General features: G+C 38.9%; 5 protein-coding genes across 5 annotated transcripts; 2 read left to right on the forward strand and 3 right to left on the reverse strand.

Annotated features, from left to right (window-relative positions):
- Nucleotides 1–14: 14 nt before the first annotated feature.
- GCK72_002159 (uncharacterized protein) lies at nt 15–4,984 on the forward strand (the record flags this gene model as incomplete). The annotated part of the gene is made up of 9 exons (XM_053723287.1): nt 15–253; nt 435–534; nt 580–1,876; nt 1,921–2,037; nt 2,081–2,173; nt 2,247–3,092; nt 3,140–3,298; nt 4,558–4,718; nt 4,808–4,984. 9 exons carry the CDS (start codon nt 15–17, stop codon nt 4,982–4,984), a joined length of 3,189 nt encoding a protein of 1,062 aa, XP_053591932.1.
- Nucleotides 3,400–3,706, reverse strand: GCK72_002160 (uncharacterized protein; the record flags this gene model as incomplete). Its single annotated transcript, XM_053723288.1, has 2 exons — nt 3,400–3,519; nt 3,563–3,706. The coding sequence occupies 2 exons, from the start codon at nt 3,704–3,706 to the stop codon at nt 3,400–3,402; spliced, it is 264 nt and encodes an 87-aa protein (XP_053591933.1).
- Nucleotides 4,985–5,381: 397 nt separating the features above from the next.
- On the reverse strand, nt 5,382–6,905 carry GCK72_002161 (uncharacterized protein; the record flags this gene model as incomplete). The annotated part of the gene is made up of 5 exons (XM_003114618.2): nt 5,382–5,503; nt 5,947–6,043; nt 6,094–6,210; nt 6,261–6,404; nt 6,822–6,905. The coding sequence occupies 5 exons, from the start codon at nt 6,903–6,905 to the stop codon at nt 5,382–5,384; spliced, it is 564 nt and encodes a 187-aa protein (XP_003114666.2).
- A 2,275-nt stretch (nt 6,906–9,180) lies between these two features.
- On the forward strand, nt 9,181–12,805 carry GCK72_002162 (uncharacterized protein; the record flags this gene model as incomplete). Its single annotated transcript, XM_053723289.1, has 11 exons — nt 9,181–9,249; nt 9,585–9,673; nt 9,729–9,883; nt 9,931–10,085; nt 10,133–10,220; nt 10,301–10,484; nt 10,695–11,230; nt 11,275–11,500; nt 11,828–12,151; nt 12,197–12,248; nt 12,620–12,805. 11 exons carry the CDS (start codon nt 9,181–9,183, stop codon nt 12,803–12,805), a joined length of 2,064 nt encoding a protein of 687 aa, XP_053591934.1.
- Nucleotides 12,806–15,746: 2,941 nt separating this feature from the next.
- On the reverse strand, nt 15,747–16,136 carry GCK72_002163 (uncharacterized protein; the record flags this gene model as incomplete). Its single annotated transcript, XM_053723290.1, has 1 exon — nt 15,747–16,136. The coding sequence occupies one exon, from the start codon at nt 16,134–16,136 to the stop codon at nt 15,747–15,749; it is 390 nt and encodes a 129-aa protein (XP_053591935.1).
- Between the last annotated feature and the right edge of the window lie 6,152 nt (nt 16,137–22,288).

Consider the following 22,288-nt stretch of genomic DNA (forward strand, 5'->3'; position numbering starts at 1 on the left):
TGTTTTTCAGAAATATGAGTGGAGACGACGAAGACATGTATGCAATTGCCCTAGGCGAGCACTATAATCCATCTTCTGCCACATCAACGATCTCTTCTTTCGCCTCTATTTTAGCAAGTTCGACAGACAGAACATCAGAGTCAAACGTTTCTTCAAACAAAGTTGATCATTCTTCCCTTTTTAGACAACTTTTAATTGGATCGAGAAGTCAAATCGAAAAATTAAAGACAGAGAATGAGGAATTGAAGTCAAAGTGAGTAAGAAGCTGTTATAAAACGTTCAAACTCGTTAGTACGTTTTAAAACTGTTACTTTATGAAACCTTTTTTGAACGAGCATTCTTAAGAGCAAAAAGCAGATGAGTACATCTAATTACCATTGAGGTGGTATATTCGAACTGGGTACAAGAAAGTTTAAGAAAAAAAACTATTTCAGCCTGAAGAATGCAATCGATTCTGGGGGAGTTGTTATTTGTCCGAATTGTACCCATCACTTCAAGGACCGTCAATGCCCAATGCGGCCACGTGCAATGAAGGTTTAATAAAAATAGAACTTCCCTCTGAAAATAATAATTGTTCAGAAAATGAGAGCCCGAAACATGGTGGAGTTAGAGTTCAATAATCCGGATGATCTTCAAACTTGGCTGTTCTTGAACCAGTTGGAAACTAATAATGATGGAATGCCGACTGTAATGAATGTTAAGAAAACATCTCAAGGAGCCGAGTTTTCGCTGAAATCTGTTGGAAGTCTCCTACCTGATTTACTTGAAAAGAAGAAAGAAGATAAGAAATTCCAGGATTCGGAAAAAGCGAAACGAAAGAAACATCTAGAAACAAGGAAATCTCGTTCTTTGGAAAGAATCGAGCAAGAGAAATCTTCTGATCAACGAAGAGACAGAAAAACAGCTTTTGAAAAAATTAATGAAAAAGAAGACTCTTCTCTAAACTGTAATAAGCCTAATAATCAAGAAAGAAAGAAAGATAATCCCCGACGAATGGATGGGAAGCATGAGCATGACGACTCTCGAAAATCTCGTTCTACCATTACCGTTGCAGTGAGAAAAGAACGTCTGGAAGATGAAACAAAGAAGGAAAGCGAAAATCAACACAAAGATAAGAAAATCGAACTCACAAAGAATACAGACATTCATCAAAAGTTGGAAATATCCAAAAGGAAATTGTCGCCTACGAAGGAAGATGTTCGGGAACGGAAAGTTTCCAGACAAACCATTGCCGACAGGATCCAATTCTTCGATAAAAATATGGAAATTCCTTCAAAATCTCTAAAGACGCTTGACTCTCTTATCGAAAAACATGAAATGAACGAAACTACCACATCATCCATGGAAAAATCTCTATCCCAGAAAACAACTACATTTAGAAAACCAATCGTCTGGAATAATTCAAAAGTGCCTGAAAATGAGTTTGCTGAACCAATGGTAGAGCCGAAAAAAGCTTTTGAGTTCAAAGTAAAGGTCATTGACAAAAAGAAGAAAATGCCGCCAAACGCCGACAATGACACTCAGAAGACAACAGCTTGCACAATCTTTGAACCAACTTCTAAATACAAATTTGTGCCAACTTCCAAGAAAAATATTCTGAAAAAGAACGCGGATGAACAAGTCGGCAGTTCACTTTCCACAATGTCTTGCAAAACAGATAAAATCAAATCACCCACTCTTAATAACAATCGCCTGCTTGAAACTTCGAGAGTAACTGATTGGAAATTATATTCTGTGAAGAAAACGCAAGCTGTACTCGAACATGCTTCCAAGCACAACTTTGAACGGAAAAATAATCCCGTATCATGGTCTGGAAAAACAATTATTATAAATGTTGAAGTACAAAAAATCAACGAGAACACCGCTCCAATATCAGGTAATAGGAAAATGGGCTTCTGTGATTTTATTGCTTTGTTTCAGAGTCCGTCATTGTTCGTATGGAGTCAACCGAGGGAAAAAATAGTGACTCTACATATGATGAAAAGAGCGATCAGCAGAGAATTGCAGACTCTATGAAACGTTTTGGATTTTCTAATGGTAGTCCAGGTTCATCGAACTGCTTTAAATTTTATATTTTCAGAAGGAATAGCGGTTATATTGAAACGACAAGCAGAAAACCTGAAGGTATCGGCGCTGAAGAACTTGCAACATGGCTCAATTCAAGATCAATCAGGTACTGTCTATAATTTTCCTTCCGAGCTACATAATATTGCGTGGGAATAAATGAATTATTAATTAAATTTCAGATAGTGCCTCACACATTAGCTCAATACCTTCTCAATCGGCAACAAGTGATCGTCCAGCGAGGAACGATAAAAATTTAACTTTAGTTTCTGAAAATTCTAAATCCAATTCTTCCCCCATTGCAAAAACAATAGATTTGAATGTTCCAATAGATCACAATGTAGAAAATTATGAGGATGACGGAGATGTGATTAGTGAATTCTTCCCACATTTAGCAAATGTGAAGACTCATCAAGCTCTCGAAACAAGAAATGCGGAGTCTTCTGGGCGTCCGATTTCAACAACAAGCTTCGGTTCAATGGTAGATCGGGAGGAAGATGAATTGACTCGTCTCGTCAGAGAAGATTCAATTGTTCCTCCTAATGGAGACTGTTTGATGAATTTGGACGATGTGGACTACGAAGAAACAATCACAGACGGAACCGAAGAAGTTGAAGAAGAAGAAGATAATCAGCGCCAAAAAGAGGACTCTATTGAAAACAGTGATTGGAAGGATTTCTGTTTGGAAGATTTGGATGAAGACTTGGATGATACAGAACGAGATCGGAAAATTTCTGAGATGGAGCATTCAGATGACGATGAAAGGGAGGCAGATGAAGAAATGGAATGGCTTGAGACTGTAGAACACGAGGATGAACAAGATGATTCAGAATCAGTTGATGATTCACCGGAACACGCTGAATCAGACATAGTTACTATAGAAACTGTAGGGAAGGAGGAACAACCCATGCACCAACGCTCAGAATCGAAAGTTCTGGAAATGAAAAGCGATTTTCGTTTATCAGATGAGGAAGATTTGATATCGCCAATGACGTCTACACCGCGACGAGAAGAAGAATGTCCGGAGGGTAACTGAAATCAGTCAGACAATACTAATTTCATATAGTCCATTTAGATGTTAGCGAACCACCGGACGATGATAAGGACGACATAAATCAACCAGCGAAAGATGACAGTTTCCTTGATGAGCTGGATTGGAACTACGGAACGGACGTGGAAGAAGAGGAGCAAAATGAAGTGGATGAAACAGAAGAAACTAAAGTCGAAACAGCAGGTGAGAGTCATCAAAAATATTAATAGAAGTCGTTCATTTTGAGAAAAAAAGATTCAGCATGTATACAAAAATGTACAAGCACAAATATCTGTAATCGAAGTTTATCGTTTTCCTCTTTTGATCAGTGAATCGAGTGGAATATTTCCTCCTCCATTCGCACATCTACTGCAGACACAAGTTGGTCTTCCACTGCGTTTCTCACAGTATCCGGTTCCACAGTTCTAGAAAATTTATTTTACTAAACATCACAATAGGTTTTGTCACCTGCATACTGCAACTTGTGATGCAAAGTCCACGAGCAGCTTTATCAAGAACTGGAACATCCATTCTAGCACAAGTACTGAAGTCAATTCCAGCCGCAGCGTAGGACACCAATAAAAGGGCGAAAAGGAGAGTGTGGAAGTTCATCACAATTCTTTTTTGTTGATACATTCACTGAATCCCGATTTTTATAGTGACACCTGTATTACTGTTGTGGGCGGAACAAGTGTGGTTTTTGATAACAACAGAATAGCATGATGGGTTTTTTTGCTGGGGTGTTTGTTGACTTATTTAACAGGTGTTTGACAAAATATACCAAAAAACTAATACAGCTGAGATGAAAAGGTCACATTTCATTCCGCAAATACGAAAAAGGAAATTATCCTGAAGTTAATGTGTGAGCTTTGAAATCAAAGAATCAAGTGGAACTTCTTCTGCACTTCCTGGAGAACATCCCGCACAGAAACAGCTTGGACGAGAATTAATCTTCTTGCATGTTCCAGTCGCGCATTTCTGATAATTACCTATTTTGAAAAGGGGTTTCTAAAGTATAACTAAACCTGAGCAGTACAGCTAGTTGTACACAATCCTTGAGAAATCTTTTGAAGTACTGGAACATCCATTCTGGAACATGTTGCTGATTTTTCAGCTGTTACCGTAGCAGCAAGAAAAGAGAAGAGAAATACGATTCGGCAGAAAGAAACCATTGCAACAATCGTTCTGCAATATTCTCCCAAGTCGACCGGAAACCCGTTTCACTTTTATGCGCTCCGCTATAAGTTGACCCAAAACTATAAAGCATTTTTCTTTCCGTTATCGTTTTTTCAAAAGCTTCAGAACTCGTTCAACGTTGGAAAGAAATGACTCAATGTTGCATGAATTTTGGTCTGTATTCGAACGAACACCTGATGATGAGGTCAGACAGAAAAGAATGTGTCATCGGATTAAATCTATTTTCAAAAATATCAATAGTGTTCATACATTGATCATTTTTGCAGAACCAGCAGAAACGGAAAATCATTCGGAAGTTGTTTTGGAGAAAGGACATTTGGAAGAAGGAGAAATATCTGAAAACGAAGACGTTCATGCAGAGAATTTCATAGAAGAAAAAAAGAAACCGATCAGAGAAAGGATTCAATACATTGATGAAGATAGGCAGGTATGGTGTACTGTAGAATTATTTAATCAAGAAAAGTTTTACTGAAAATTGATTCTAACTTGCTTTTCTTTCATAATATTATCCTTCAGCGCCGAGAAGCAGGTCATGATGACAGAAGAAGAAGCAGAAACCGTGATGAAGATAAAGAAAGATCTCGTAGATCGTCTAGTCGTCGAAGAAGCTCAAAAGAAAATCGACATCGTAACTATAAACAGGAGAGCAGATCAGACAAATATCGATCTCTATTGCAAAGAAGAAACACATAATTGTATTTCATTACTGTCTGTATTTTTGAACTAATTCAAATTATTTGTACTTTATTGGATCTCATTAAAACTTTCCCAGTTAAACACTCACTAATGAGCCATCCAATCATCGCAAGAAAAGAATCAAAGCACCATGTTTTCTTTCTTTTCTCTCGATGTCTTTCATGTTACTCATCTTAATATGTATTACAAAAATTCAAAGAATATGTTCTTTTTACCGAATCATCTTTTCTAACCTCCAGAACAATAATATTTGTTACCAGACAGTTCGATAAAAAGACACAAACTTATTAGTCACCGTACGAATTAGGATATATAAAAAGTGGCAAAAGATACGGTAAACAATTGAGTGGGGATGTGCGGCCCGTACGAAAGAATTATCTAATGATGTGACACTTCAAAGACATTTGTAGTTGAGTGAGATGTCCTGACCCGACCAAGATTCGGCTGGTTGACGAGAAAAACCATTTGGGCAGTTGCAGAACATCACAGCATTCGAGACCTCTTGCACGCTGTCACCTAAAAAAATGAAATGGAATTCGGGTGTTGGTTGCCGTTTTGTACACAAAGTACATGGATGTAATGAGCAGAGAAAATATCACTCAAATTGTGGAGATACTCGGTTAAATGACAATTGTTGTGACATCCAAATGATGCAAGATGGCTCAGCAAAACGGCAAATAATCGGATATCTATGATTTGATGAGTCATTCGGAAAGGGGACAAACGAATGACGATCCATCATAAAAGTTGAGAGAAAAGAGAGATTCGCTTCCGGGCGATTCGGTGGTTCGGTCGATGGGAAATGGTTGGGAAAATGAGAAATTTCGTTCAAAAAGATTTCGAAAATTGGTAGATTTTTGTTTTGGAAAAAACGGAGATAATAATACCATTTTTTTAATACCTTACTTTCAAAACTGATATAGTCACAAAAACTGAGCTGTGAAATACAAAAAACATACCAGATGCTTGAGCGGCACCAATTACTCTAACATTCACATCATTCCGTTTGCATACAGTTGATATCGTCTCCAAGTTACAGAATCGCAATGTTACGTGCTACAATTAAATGTACCAAATTGATAAGATTGTCGGGTCAAATAACTTACGTAATCGACCTTGACAACGTTCGAATCAGATTCAAAATCACAAGTAGAATCTTCTGGACAAGAGCAAAGTGTTGAGTTGTGTAGTTCGGGTGTGGCATTCAAGTCGTAAATTTCGTGCTGAAATTCAGATTTTAAATTCTCAAAACATAAAAATCATCTCTACTCACTGTAAGAATTTCATCATAAACAGGTGGAGCTGCTCCACTTCCGAATCCAGAAGACTCTTCAGCATCTGGCTCCAAAAGTGGATACGTGGAAATCGTGGCTCCACATGGATTGATTCGTTTGCATGGATTGAGTGCTGGTTTCAACTGAAAAAATGTTTGCTTGCAAGATCTCTGATGTTGATCTTTTCATGATTTCTTGTTTTTTTCAGAATGTGTCAGTTGTTCTTCTAGGTTTTGAATGAACCTTTTTTTTTGGTTCCGCGGAGCATCAGGCTGTAAAAAATGTGGAAATGCTTTTCGAGTTTTCGATTAGTTTCTGATCTGATATGATTCGAAAGTCAAGGAAAGAAGGTAACAACTTACCAACTTACATTCAAGATATTTAATAGTTTTCAGTTTTTCATGATAAAACCTCTAATAGTTGCATCAATTATAAAAAGCGACAATTTGAAATTCAAAAATTCTTCGGTTTCTTTGAATAAACACAATTTCAATTTTGAAAAAAGGCAAACTTGACCAAATTTAATAAAGTTTTGAAACTTATTCTATTTCAACACTCACCTCAACATCAGTTTCATCTGATCCAAAAACGACAATGACGGCGGAAAATAAGGAAAATAAGGAGGAGCAGTTGATGAGACGCATGATGATTGTTGAGAATAGGAGTGGGTCCGCACGCGGGAAGATAAAGAGCACAACGGGTGAGAGCACAACTCGCTGTGTCTCCTCTTGTTATCTTCTTTTTCTTATTCTTCTGGAGGACAGAAGGAGGCAGGTGACTCCGCCTCCATCCATTCAGTTAAGAGTCAGTTGGGATCAACAGAGAGATAATGTAAATAAGAGAGACTAAAAACACATGTCGAAGACATAAAAACAGTGAAGGTGGCGAAACGAATCCAGAATGACTGGAGACGATTAAATAGGTGAAAAAGATGTGCACATCTGGACACAGGACACTCTTAATCCATTGAACCCCCAATTTATGACTGGTCAATCGGAAAAAATTCAATGAGAACCAGGTGTCGCTTCGAAATAAAAAAGGAAATGGTATTAAATGTTACGATACAATAATACGAAAGAGGGATGTGACTTGATTCATCTTATTTATTTACTTGAATAAATTGAGACTTAACTGATTTTTGTTTGAACGAAAAAAAACCTTCGTTCTGTGACCAGGATTACTGTAGCTTTTCTGAATTACCAATCGTCGACGTTCTGAAAAATTTGAATATTTCATTAATATTCCGTTGTTACACAAGAATGGTATTTCAGCAAGGTTGAATCAATATATATGGATAACTTTTCTTAGAGTACATATTATCGACAGCTACAGTTCTGAGCTGACTTACACAAATAAAAATATTTTTGAAATACTATTGGTCAGATTAATTTTTTCAGCAGAAAGCGCAGAATTCGGGATTCGGACCAGTTTTCAGAAGTAACGCCTACGGTGATACTTCTTGTCAGTCAAATTCTCTTCATGCCCTTTTCTGAAATTCGCATGGACTACTTTCAAAGTTTTCGAATTCCAGATAACGAAAATTTCGGAAAAATTTTCAGAGCTTGGGGCACAATATCTCAACTGTCTTGAGAGCTATCAATTTTTTTCCAACTGAAGAATTATTTTATAAATATTCAGCTATATTTTGTCTGTTGGCAACTTTTCGATATTTCCTTTGTGAAAAAAGATATACCGTGTCAAATATACTTTACTGGGGGCACATCTATCAGAGGTTTTACGCTAATTCATTTCTTATTCCGTTCATATTTTATTTCTGCATTTTTAAAATTCTTTGTTGTTAACTTCTAAACTGTTTTTAAACCTCAACAAATGACCTATACGATTAAAAACATGGGGAAAAAGCACAAGTTCGTCACACAATCGAGTACGAACAAAAAACAAAGGAACAGTGTCTGTGTCTTTATGTTTTCAAATGCTCTTTCACTCTGTATACACTATTTTCTTTTCTGGAAGAAAGAAAGAGGAAAGATAAAGAAGCTGAAACAGCGAAGGTCATATCAGTGAAGAAATGATAATAAATCATTTGACTTTTGACGGTTTTTCACTATTTTTAATCGCCTTTTCGATAAAAAAGCCTTAAAAATTCAAATTATTCAGTTTTTCCTAATTGACGTTCTGATTGAAAAATGATTTCATTTTAACTTCAAAAAAATAATTGAAAGAGTTACTTACCGAAAATTCAATATGAAACTTGTAGAATATAGTAGTTTATACCAACTTTAAAAGAGTTTTGGATTGACACCTTTTTGTATTGAAACAATAGATAACAATTCATCAAAAACAATATAAAATGTACATAGATTTGGAGCTGAAAACAACAAAAGTATGAAAAAGGGATAATTTCAATGAAAAAGTAATAAATAGTATATTGATTTGAATCGATGTTTAGAAGAAGAAGAAGAAGAAAAAGACAGGAGCACGGTAGTAATTGATAAAATGAATTGTCTGTGAGTCCATTTTCCATCACTCAATTGTTATCAATACTTTCTTCTTTCCGGCCACATCATTTCAATTCTCACCTTTCTCTGTTCCGTTTTTAGAATGAAACAATACAGTAATATATAAATGAAAGAGTACTTCATAATTTCAGATTCATTTCAATAACCAGCTGATTCGTTTCCAGGATGCGACGCGTCAGGTGAGTTCCAAATAGTTCCCGTTCCGTCATGAAAGTATCGTGCTCTGGCTCCTTTTCTCCAAATCCGGTGAGCAAACGAGAAGTATTTCACAGGTGGGAAAAAGGAGTGAAGAAGCGGCGATAATTCGTTTGGGACTCGAGAGAATAGAGAAAGAGTTCAAACAAATTCCGCACTTTCTTCTTAAGAAGAAAAGAATCAAAAGTTTTGATTTGTATTCCATTCGTTCAGAAACCACTCACTTCTATATAACGACGGACCAATGGGACGATTCGTCCAACAAGAAAGTCCGGCATCAGATGATAGATCAACTAGGAATAAAAGAGAATCTGTAAGTTTTTCAAATCAAAAGTTTCTGATTTTTCCGAACTCTTTTTATTGTCTACTCTGATTCCTACAGAAAATAAAATAAATAAAAATAAAATAACTACTAACTACTAGTAAGGAATGTCTAGTAGGTTTATATTTGACTTGATGTTTTCCTTTTAGTACATTCACTCCTAACAATATATTCCCATTCACAGTTTAAACTAATATTGACTCAAATTGTACAGTTGACAAAAAGGAAAAAAAGACAATTGAATTATCAGAAAAGATAAGAAATGTCCTGCTGACATCATGAATACTGTTTAAAGTTCGACAGAACTCATTTCTCTTCGCTTTCAGGTCCATTTCCAGTCTGATAGTTTTGATGATGAAATCTCGAATTCCCCTTCTTCCTCCTGTTCAACTGTTGGAGATTTGCCAAATATCAAGTGAGTTTTTTTGATTCAGAGAATGAGTTTATCTAAACAAAGTATTCGTTTCCAGACCATCTGCAAGCAAAGGATCATTTCTATCCGAATTAAAACCATTTTCAAAACGAGCGTCTCAGTTGATAGTTGATGTTCCAGTTGCACATTTGAGGAAAATCAAAAATACAGAAGGAGTTTCATCTATTACGAGAGAATCCGAACATTTTTCGAGTGAGATTTTTCTTATTTCTTAGTTAAAATAATTGAAAAATTCCAAGATACGACAACACTCCACGGACCAAAACGGATATACAACGGAAAGAAATGGTCATTTGTATTTTGGGTATTTATAATGATAGCTTCAATGATAATGTTACTCACTCAAGTCACTTCACTCATCAATATGTTTCTCTCAAAACCTACAGTATCTCAAGTTTGTTCATTCCCTTTTTCAATTACTTTTGACCATTTCCATTTCAGGTTTCATTTCTTTTAAGTGAGGGAGGAATGCAATTTCCACGTGTCACAGTGTGTAGTTTCAACCCAATAAAAAGGAGTTATGTGGAAAGTTAGTTTTTTATTTCATCTCAGTTTACTCTTCAAATAGAAAACTAGAAATGCTTCAAAGTGATCAATGATTGATTTTAGCACTCAACAGTACCAAAGATCTTTCGGATGATTTACTTGATTACTTGATGATGTTCAATAGTGATGCAATGACACTTTATGGAAGAGCTGGTGGACCGTCACTTCATTCTGGAGATAACATATACAAACAGTATGTTGCCAGCCATCCGAATTTCACAGCTGATGGATTCTTTATGGATGCGGGGTGAGTTTTTTGAACTGGCTGCTGCTGCCGATAAATATTAATTCTAACTTTGGAAAACTGGAAAAAAATGAATTAGGAACCACCAAATTGTGAACAAGAAATTGGTCAGGTTTTCAAATTTTCGATTTAATTGGGAAACTTTAAATTCAAATAATTCTGACAAAGCAATAAGAAACTACATATATTTTTTCAAATAACTAATATTTTCAGATTCTCTTGTGGAGACATGTTCAAAATGTGTTCATTCGGAGGACGTCGTTTCGATTGTTGTAAATATGCGACCCCAATCTTCTCCGACTTGGGAAAATGCTTCACATTAAACGTTCAAAGCAGTGATAAACCATGGATGAAAATGCAAACAGAACCAGGGATTGCTGCTGGATTACAAATAATTCTGGATTCTCATTTGGAAGAACAGTTCGATTCGGAAACAGATGGAGTCACTCCAGTATTCTCAAGTGCATTCGAAAACGGATTCAGATTTTACGTTCATCCATCTGAAGAAATTCCATTTCTGGCCTCGGAAGGGATTGCTGTTTCACCAGATAGTGTAGTTTATTCTGCACTTTCCAGTTCTAAATATATATTATTATCATCGAGTGCATGGGGAAACTGTTCTGATAACTGGCCGCCAGGATATGACTACAACTTCCCATATACTGCTGCAATGTGTTCAACTCTTTGCAAAGCACAATATTTCCAGAAGTTATGTGGATGTTCTCCATCGATTTATAATCATTTAAATAGTAAGATTTTCTTTTTGTTTTTTCAATCGAATCCCCTATTTCAGGTTTCAATGACTGCACTCCATACGAAACATACCGATGTATGGATACAAAAATGAAAAAAGTCGTGAACCAAACAACGTTTAATATTGAAATGCCAACATGTGAAGAGTGTCGGGTTGAATGTAAAAGTCAAGTGTATCATTCATTCAACTCTTATGGAAAAGGATTATCAAGAGGAGCTTTGATGTGGTTGAGCAAGCAAGGAGATTGGAGAATTCAACATATGAAGTTGGTTTTTTTGTCTCTTCTTTCTAGATGTTGAACGAAATTTTTGAACGGATTCATAGCTGGCCATGACGATTTTTGGTAGAAAAAGACTTCGATGTCAAGTTTTCGGTGTTTCCGAATTAGGTGAAAGTTTTAGAAGAACCAAAAAGTTTTTCTGGGATTTAGCTTGCAAACTATCTTGCTGATCTAGACTCGTACCGAAAATCCGTCAACCATAAAATAGAAACTTTAGATCTGATTTAAAATTTCAACAAACAACTCTATCGCTCAAACTGTTGATCTCCTAGAAATGAAACGGTATTGAATGTTCAAACTTTTCTTTTGCAGGGCAAACTTCCAAGTGGTGAATGTTTTCTTTCGAGACATGTCATATACTGAATACATTCAAAAACGTGGAATGTCACTGACTGAACTTCTTTCGGATATCGGAGGAAATATGGGAATGTTCATGGGAATGTCTGTATTTACAATCATTGAATTGTCTCTTTTTCTCTCAAAAATTGGATGGATTGCATTTTCAAGAAAACGAAGAGATTATATGTATTCAAAGAAGAAGAATGAGGAAATGCATGAGAAAGAATTAGAAGACGTTGTGACTGGATTCAAATTATTTAGAACAAGAAAATCTGGAAATGATATGAGTCATTTGAGGTGAGTTGTCTGAAAGCTGTATACGAATGAATCATATAATTTCAGAGAAAAAATCAAAGGGTTATCAATGCATCGAGTGACATCAGAACAATTGAATGTTTGTAAATTAGCATGGGAAAATGAGCCAGATATCGAAAGAAGACTAGCATCTGTAACACGACAAAATTCAGCATTAAAACAACATAAAGATCATAAAGAATCAACAATTCTTCCATTTGATCTCAAAGAAATAAAAGATCAAATATCACGTGGAAGAGCTGCCTCAATGTTTCGAAGTAGGCGAAGTCGATCAGAAACTGCACCGCCCGTATTTCATGAAGCATAACAAAACCTCACAAAACTGTTTCAATTTTATGTGTATTTAAGATACCGGTAACTCGTTTTTTACAAATGAATCGTTTATTTTTACTGAATCTTTAATTTCGATTTCCAAAAAAGTAAGTTTATTGATGGAATCGACGATTGTAGCTGCCACCACCGGCACCTCCGGCGTATCCTCCACCGCTTCCTCCTCCTCCTCCGCCTCCAGCTCCTCCGCCACCTCCAGAATATCCTCCAGCTCCTCCAGCGGCAGATGCTCCACCAGCTCCGCCTCCAGAAGAGTACCCTCCACCTCCTCCTCCAGCTGGGAATTCTCCTCCTCCTCCTCCTTGAGTTCTTGGTGGACATGGGCAATAAGCAGCATCAGTTCCTGGTCCACCATCTGGTCCTGGTCCTCCTGGTTGTCCTGGACCTCCGGGCTGACCGTCGTTTCCTGGTGGTCCTGGTGGTCCTGGAGGTCCTGGTTGTGGGGCACTTCCTCCTCCATCTTGTCCTGGAGGTCCAGGTGGTCCAGGTGGTCCAGCTGGTCCTGGACCTCCTGGAGAGTTGACAATCGATGTTCCTGGTGCTCCTGGTTGTCCATCTTGACCTGGAGCTCCCGGTTGTCCGTCATTTCCTGGGGCTCCTGGTGGTCCTGGTGGTCCCGGTGGAGATGCTCCTCCTGCCTCTCCGTCTGGTCCTGGCATTCCAGGTGCACCAGCTGGTCCAGCATTTCCATCTGGGCCAGGTGGTCCTGGTGGTCCAGCGGGGCAAGTGATGCATTGTTTTCCAGCACTTCCAGAATCGGCTTGTCCAGCAGATCCTGGTTGTCCATCTTGTCCTGCTTGACCTGGTTCTCCATCAGCTCCAGCCTCTCCTGGTGGTCCTGGTGGTCCTGCTGGGCATCCAGAAGCTTGAGCAGCACATTGGCATCCGCCCCCACCTCCACCTCCGCCTCCGCCTCCCCCGGAGGTAGCATATCCTCCTCCACCTCCACCAGATCCTCCTCCACCACCTCCTCCAGAATATCCACCTCCACCTCCAGAGGCATATTGTCTCTTCACACGGAATAGTCCTTCGAAAGCAATTTTCTCAGTTGGAGATTCGATTCTTCTGGAAGCCATCATTTGAGACCAAGCATCATTCGCTTTCACTTTGAACACAGACATATCATTCGAGAAATCAGATTCAAATTGATTGATGTCTCCAAGAATAGAGAGGTAGGAAAAGACAACTCCGGCAACGATGATTGCGGAGATTCCGGTGAGACCGGTCAGCGCATAAAATGAAGCGCTCGACGACATCTGGAAATTTAATAGTTTTAATCTTGAACAGCATTGGCATTTTATTATGCTGCGTCCAAAGTAACTTTTTCGCGGAAAATCCGCGCGGAAAAAGTGTCCAAAGTAGCCATTTCTTTTCCGCGTTTTCCTCTGCGCCTTTAAGGTAATCGCGGTGAGACCAGCTCACTTTTTTGGAGGGAATTCAAAAAAAAATTTAATTTCGAAAATTTAACTTTCCCTCCTAAAAAATGCGCTGGTCTCGCCGCGATTAGCTTAAAGGCGCAGAGGAAAACGCGGAAAAGAAATGGCTACTTTGGACACTTTTTCCGCGCGGATTTTCCGCGAAAAAGTTACTTTGGACGCAGCATTATATTTTTAGCTAACCTAAAATTTTGGGAAGATTCTCAATTCAGAATGAAAAGCTGCCAAAACATTACGAAAATAGTTTGAAACCTCAAAAAATAGTTCGAAAATTTACCTTTGATAGACGTCGTTATCAGCTGTGGTGGCTGAATGAAGTGCCTTTTTCACAATTATTTTTTCCTTTTATACCACCCATTCTCGTTATGTTTCTCTATCATTTCTAATCATATAAACATCCAAATTAGTCATGAGTCAACAGTTCCTGATAAGTGAAAGTGGCAATTCTTTCATGTTCACAAAAAACAACTGCAGTTTATGTTCGTTCTGCGATTCAATCTACCCCTCTAACAACTGGTTTCGTTTACCATCTCCGAAACTATTCATTCTCTGCGTCTCTCCATTTCATACACTATTTCCATGTTTGTTATTGTATTCACGGACCGTTATCGGTGTTTTTCCAGCGGTAAAAGTTATATGGAAAGATAAATTGAATTAGTATAAAAAGCGGAAGTGACGAGGAATTGGTACTTGATTCATACTCGACCGTCTCTACTCTCTGTATACTTTGAAAAGAGGTAATTTTAATTTCATTGTGATTAATTTCCCATCTGGAAGAGAACCAGTTCTTTTTATTCATTCCTTTGTTTTCAGATAATGTCGAGCGGCACGTTCTATGCGTTGTCGGCTGGAACCGCTGTGGCGGCAGTCCTTGTGACGGCTTCAATTGTGTCGATGGTGTCAATCATTGGTGATTTACAATCATTTGAGACTGAATTCGTTGATGATATGAGTGCTTTCAAGGTTCGAAGGGATACATGACTCCACCATTAACTTAACTTTCAGCACAAAGCAAACGATGCTTGGTCTCAAATGATGGTTGCTCGTCGTGTCGAATCACCAACTGAACGACTTGCCTTCGAAGGACTTTTTGGACGTGTCAAAAGACAATATGCTGGAGGATCTGCTGCTGCAGCTGCCCCAGCTGGTGGAGAAGCTTATGCTGCTGGAGCTGGAGGTGGACAATGTCAATGTGCTGCTCAAGCTTCTGGATGCCCAGCTGGACCACCAGGACCACCAGGAGAGGCTGGAGCTGATGGAGAACCAGGAGAGGCTGGACAAGATGGAGCAGCCGGAGAAGCTGGAGCATCTGACACTTATGCAGGAGCTGCAGGAAACTGCATTACATGCCCAGCTGGACCCCCTGGACCACCAGGACCAGACGGAAACGCTGGACCAGCAGGACCAGATGGAGAGGCAGGACCAGATGGAGAGGGAGCTGGATACGCTGAAGCAGGACCACCAGGACCACCAGGACCACCAGGACCAGATGGTCAACCAGGAGCTCCAGGACCAGACGGACAACCAGGAGCCGCCGGAACCACCAGCACAAACCAACCAGGACCACCAGGACCTCCTGGACCTCCAGGGCCAGCTGGACCAAACGGAGAAGACGCATACGCTCAACCATCCCCTGCTGGACCACCAGGACCAGCCGGACCACCAGGAAAGGACGGAGAAGCAGGACCAGACGGAGCAGCTGGAGCCCCAGGAACCGATGGAGCCCCAGGACCAGATGCTGCTTATTGTCCATGTCCACCAAGAACTAGCACATACTCTGAAGGAGGAGGTGGCGGAGATGCTGGAGGATATCAAGGAGGCGCAGATGCCGGAGTTGCCGAGGCTGCCCCAGCCGCAGCACCAGAAGCCGCACCAGCTCCGGCACCGGCTCCGGCACCAGCCCCAGCACCAGCACCAGCACCAGCACCAGCACCAGCTCCAGCCCCAGCTCCAGCCGCCGCTCCAGCAGGAGGATACGGTGGAGCCGCTGCTGCCCCACCACCACCAGCTGAACCTGCACCAGCTCCAGCACCAGCACCTGCTGCTGCTCCACCACCAGCACCAGCTCCAGCTCCAGCCGCAGCTCCAGCTCCAGCAGCTGCTGCACCAGCAGGAGGATACGGAGGAGCAGCCGGAGGAGGAGCCGCCGCCTCTGCAGCTGCACCACAATACCGTCGCAAGAAGGTTCGCCGTGTTCGCATCGCTCGTTCCTAAATGAGGTCGACTTCCCAATTCAAATGAGATTTTCTTTTCTTTGATTGTCCCTCTAATTAGAAAATAAAAAGAAGTTTTTGCCTCAAGGGCATTCATTCACTTTATTTGGTTTGGCAATTCATTAGAGTGCACACTCATGTTGCTTCCTCGACACAACTAACAATTAGTCCCAATAATGGATGTGAAGGTAGTAGCAGAATGTCTCGGAAGGGAAACAATTTTTACTCCTTTTGCAGAAATATTGGATTCTTTTAGTAGTGAGTACGTGAGGTACCAAACAATATAAAATTGGTTTGATTCGAGGAACGTCACTGTAAATCCGGCGAAGAGATTCTGTCGAAAACAATTATTGTTTGCGGTGTGAGAATATTTTGGATTATCCTCAAATGTTTTATGGAACATAGGAACAATTTGGAGATTTGTTTTTAAGATTATCAGCTCTATTGTCATGCAATTTAGTCTTTTTTCCCATTAACTTCGTGTAACTGTTCTGGGAGTGCTCATAAAAGAAGCTCTCTCTTCGTAACTTTTCTATCTCTACCAAATGATTCGTTAAAATCCTATAACTTTTTCAGTTGAAGTTGCAAATAAGAATATATATTTGTAGCTAACACTGAATAAAACAATTTATGTGCAATTAAAAGTACCAAAAATCCTAAACTTGAATAGATCCAAACATCTTCTATTCCATTTACCGAATAGAAAGAGATCTTCCCTCTTTTCCCAGATTCATCAAGTGTTTTCCTTCAAAAGTTTGAATACTTCTTTGTATATCTTTCCGTATATAAATCCTTTTCATATTTATGATCTTCACTTTTCTTCTCACTATTACTTTAGTTTCTTTTCATTTCAAAACAGCAAGTACGCCTTCGCCGTCGTGAGAAACACATCCCTTTTCTCCTTTTTTCTTCATCTTTTCCCGTTTCTTCTTCTTCTTCTTCTTCTTCTTCTTCTTCTTCTTCTTCTGCCTAACTCCATTAGTATTGTGGGTCTGCATGTGTGTGTTTCGTGGCGAGTCCCTCTAGTCGACGTCGTCGTGTGAGCCGCATTCACAATGAAGAAGCGGGTGGCGAGCTCTGCGTCTACTCACTTCCAATACTTCTCCCTTTTTTGGCTTGCATTGTTTTTTGATACGGATACACTACGCGCGGCGTTTGGAGTCATTCCGTGTACGCGGAAAGAAAAAATGAAAGACGTCGTCGTGTTGGAAGAAGAGAAAGGGAATGGAAAGAATGACAGAATTCACAATTAGTTATACAGATAGAGCTGCGTCAAGTGGTTTTGAGATAGAAGAAGACGTTGACAAGTTTGCATCGTTTGAAATATGGGAAATATTCAAAGGGTGTCTGATGGTAGGAGTACGGTATCTAAGATATCGGGTTGTTCTTTGAAGGTGTTCTAATTGATAGATTGGAATGAGCTTTCCATTTCATTCGTTCCTCTGCTCATCTTTTCAAAGACATATTTCAAATGAAAAGGAATAAAACGAGGAATCAGAAAACGATCTGCCTTATATCCAATTTGGCAGATGTTTTTGAGATGCCAATCCAAAACCAATTAACCTCAATTTCCATTTCAAATTGATCTTCTTCGCCTTCATCTTCATTTCCATTCATCCTTCCCCCCTAAATGATCATATTCTTTTCCTTTCTTCTTCTTCTTTTTTATTTCCTTTTGTGTAGACATCACCGTCTTTCGAAAATGCAATTATGTCGATCAAATTGGCACCTTCACCGCCAAAAAATGGACAAAAAAGGCGAAAAAAGAAGAGGAAGAAGAAGAAGAAAGTGGCGTGAGACACGCAAAAGCTGTCACTCGAAACAGCTCTCAATATATTCTTTGACACCTGCATTTTTTGAATTTTTGAGTATATCGAATTGGGTTTTTCGGTACACTTTCGAGTAGGTGGACTCGCGAATTTTAATTTTTTGAATTCGAAATTCAACTCGTTCTCGGAAAATGATATCATTTGAACATAGAATTTCGTATTTTTCACTTTTTCCTCTGTAAAGGATCTACGTTTCATTAAGAATTTATATAGCTTGACTATGGCAAGATTCAGGGTTTCAGAAGTCAAGGTTATATGAAGTATAATTATTAATTGCGGGTTAACATAAGTAATTATAGGTTTTTTTCCGTTTTGTCAAGCACTAATTTGGGTGAAATTCATCAAAAAGTGAATCGAAAGCCAGAAATAAAAGAATCTCTCTTTTTTCGCTCAAATAGTTTTCGGAAAAATGGTTATATGAAAATACATAAACATGACAATTTAATAGTATTAATTCTACAAAATTATACATGAATGGGATATATTTGAGTACAAAGTAGGTACATAAACTCTAATTTCTAAACCTTCAGCTCTCCTGAATGTAATGTATTACACTAAGCAGATTGAATTCGAACATTGAAATCTCAGTGACCTTGTTGTTTCTCAATAGATATATTTATATAAATTCTCTTCTTCTTCGTCACTCATTCGTCTCTATTGACTTTGCATTGATGAAAATGCATCTCGCCGACTGCTACGTTGTGCTCTCGTGCTCACTTGTGCATTCTCGCTCACTCCGTTATCCGTGAGAGCATTTCTCTCATTTCTTTTTCCACATATCAACCGTTGAGCTCTCTCTCTCTCTCTCTCTGTCTTTCCCCCCCCCCCCCCCAACCAACTAGATTCAAGTAGTGTCTAGAGAAAGAAGAAGAAGAAGGAGCCGCGCTCCTCTTGTCCCTGCTCCTTTTCCTTATTTTCTCTAACATATCTTCGTCTCTCTTCATTTTTCCTCTCTCTCTCCACATTCTCTTCAAATTCTCCATCTCTTTTTGTGAGCTTCTGCTTCTTCTTCTGCCTAGTGGTGGTAGGGTGGTTGGGGTGGTGGGTGCTCATAAATTTTTGGCACTTTTTTTGTTTTTCGAGTGTTTTCCTCCTTTTCTCTTCCAACTTTTGCACACAATGACGGCGACGAGCAACGAGCTGATCGATTTCTTTTCTATTCGTTCCCCGGCTCTTCTCATTTTCGAGAATTTCTCCATTTAAATACATTTCAGAAAATAGAATACGAGAAGGACACGAATGATACAGAACGAATTCCAGAATTGCCACAAAAACAACAAACTAATTGTTCGTTTGTAAATGTTTTTGCATAGAATTACCAATTTGAGATCAACAAATTTTGTTGTTTGCTTTTGAAAGCAACACAGACAACTCTTCTTCCCATGAACGTTTGGGAAAATTAATTTTAGAATCATCTGTTCCCAATTTGTTTGAAAAAAAAACTAATTTCTCTTCTCATGTACTGTATTTCATATCCATCTGAAATGCTACTAATTTCCAGTTCTTCATGGAAAATTCCTCATTTCATTCTCAAAAAAAAACCAATTTCTCACTGGATCACATTCTCGTGTCACTCAAAAATGTCCATTTTCGTATTCCATATTCTCCGAATTCCAATTTTCCACCTTCTTCCTTCCATTTCTCATTCATCTCGTAAGAATTTATGGGATTTTCTGTATTCCTAATATCAAACTGACACATTATTGTGATGTGGAACACGTCTTCTGAATGAATTCTCTCCCGTTTCCTCCCGTATTCATTTCATTTTCCATCTGTCATTCGCCTCTTGATTTGTCATTTATTTTGCTCGCCGCGCCGCTCCAAACGTCTTCAATTTCCAAAAACTGACATTTGACGCTTGGACGAGGCTCTCCGTTTTCTCGCACGGGGTCACCCAATGAATAACCAATTGCACTTTTGGTTGATTTATGAAATTGCAGCAGAACGGTACGACGACGTCGGGGGGAGAGTCGACAGAAGGAGTAGTTGAAAAAGACGAAGAAGAAGAAGCGGACGACGACGACGACGACAACAATTGAAGTCGTCAGAAGAAGCGGAGGCGAAGTGTCGGTGGGAAGAAGGAAGAGAAGAAGAAGAAGAAGCTGAAGAAGACGGGACAAAAAAGAGAGAAAAGTGACAAGGTCACGCTGCGTCGAAGAGTTGACGGGCCGCTAGATGGCTTTCCGCAGAAGGGTTTGTTTTTCTTTTAAACAGTTTTCGTTGTTAGGTAATCCATGGGTTTTCAGGGAAGCGGCGACTCAAATTTCAGTCATCACGATGAGTTGGAACTTGAAGCCGGAAACAGAGAAACTCTTCGAAGAGACGCAGAGAGACAGGCCGCTTTGCAACTTGAGAGAGCTAAGGTAATTCATTTATTTGTTTTTCTTGGTGACAAAAGTTTCCGAGAAATAAGTAGGCGGTCTCTGATTCTAGACGGAAATTGTATTCTGGTTAACAGTATACCAGATTTCAGACAACCTACGCATGCAATCGTATAGATTTCTCAATTTCCTGTCTAGAGAATTGTTTTTGTATTCATTTCTGATCTAAATTTGGTATTTTCAGTACAAACCCGTTGCTTTCGCTGTATGTACAAATGTAGAATACGATGGAAGTGTTGACGATGATTCACCAGTTCATGGATGTGCAGTTTCATTCAAAATCAAAGATTTCTTGCATGTCAAAGAGGTTTGAATGGAGATTCAGCTGAATTGAGAATAATTTAAAGTGATTTCAGAAGTACAACAATGATTGGTGGATTGGACGATTAGTCAAGGAAGGACACGATCTTGGATTCATTCCATCTCCTGTTAAACTAGAGTCTTTGAGACAACAAACTGCAAAATCAGGAAAATTGTGAGTGATTAATGAAGAAAAAGAGAATTGATGAAGATTGATTCATATTGCAGTAAGCAATCGACATCTGCAACTAATCTGGGTGCACTGGACAATATGATGCCAAGAAGTGGTTCAAGAGGGTCCACTCCCCCAACTCCTGGTTAGTTTATTTGAATTCGAAAGAAGGAACAATCAAAAAGAGAAGAAGGAACGGATTGAAACATATTGGTCGACTTTGGGTTGAAATTATGAGGGAAATCTGCAGTTCTTGAAAATTATTGATATCCTAAAACCTATGATAGAGGTGCACTTATTCGCAAGAGTTTGAATATCTCGATTGGCTTAAAAGATACGCGACTTTCTTTTAAACTGAGTTAATATTTTATTAATAGTTGGCGGTGTTTTGATATCTCATTTGGGAACCACAGTATACCGCTTTGAATGGCCACCATTGGGTGCACCTCTATTAAGGTTTTCCGGTAGATACGCAGTTTGTATTTAGTGCGAATCGAGATGGTTAAAATCTTGGAATGTGATTTTCATGGAATTTACGTACGGATTCTCTTGAAAACTAGAAGATTAAAAACAATTAAACTGAATAAATCTAAATATATAACTTGCAGATGACGATGAGTACAATGCGAAACGAATGACGAATATAGTGACAACTCCTCCAACAAAAGAAAAGAAAAAGTTAATATTCAAGAAAGTGCAACAGGAGAATGTTCCACCGTATGATGTTGTTCCTTCAATGAGACCAGTGGTACTAGTTGGTCCATCTCTCAAAGGATATGAAGTGACTGATATGATGCAGAAAGCGGTTTTCGATTATTTGAAACATCGGTTCGAAGGACGGTAAGTGTATATTTCACAGTTTTCTCAAATATTATTCGTTTACTTTCAGAATAATCATAACAAGGGTAACAGCTGATATATCACTTGCAAAACGAAGTCTTCTGAACAATCCGAATAAACGAGCGATGATGGAAAGAGCTAATTCAAGGACAAGTAACAGTTTGGCTGAAATTCAAACAGAAATCGAGAGGATTTTTGAATTGGCTCGATCAATGCAATTAGTTGTTCTTGATTGTGACACAATCAATCATCCATCTCAACTAGCGAAAACAAGTCTTGCTCCGATTCATGTGTATATCAAAATATCCAGTCCAAAAGTGAGTTATTCTTACAGAAAATCAGTATTTCATGGACTTTTTCAGGTTCTCCAGCGATTAATAAAATCTCGTGGAAAGTCTCAATCAAGGAATATGAATGTGCAAATGGTGGCAGCAGAAAAGTTGGCACAGTGCCAAGCAGAGCTGTTCGACGTTCTACTTGACGAGAATCAATTGGAAGATGCATGTGAACATTTGGCTGATTTTATGGAAGCTTATTGGAGAGCAACTCATCCACCAGTCAGATCTCCTCCAAGAATAAAGAGAAATCCAATGGAAAATAGAGGACCAAGTACTCTGT

The sequence above is a fragment of the Caenorhabditis remanei genome, chromosome I (genome assembly GCF_010183535.1).
Source record: "Caenorhabditis remanei strain PX506 chromosome I, whole genome shotgun sequence".
In the NCBI taxonomy this organism is placed as follows: domain Eukaryota; kingdom Metazoa; phylum Nematoda; class Chromadorea; order Rhabditida; family Rhabditidae; genus Caenorhabditis; species Caenorhabditis remanei.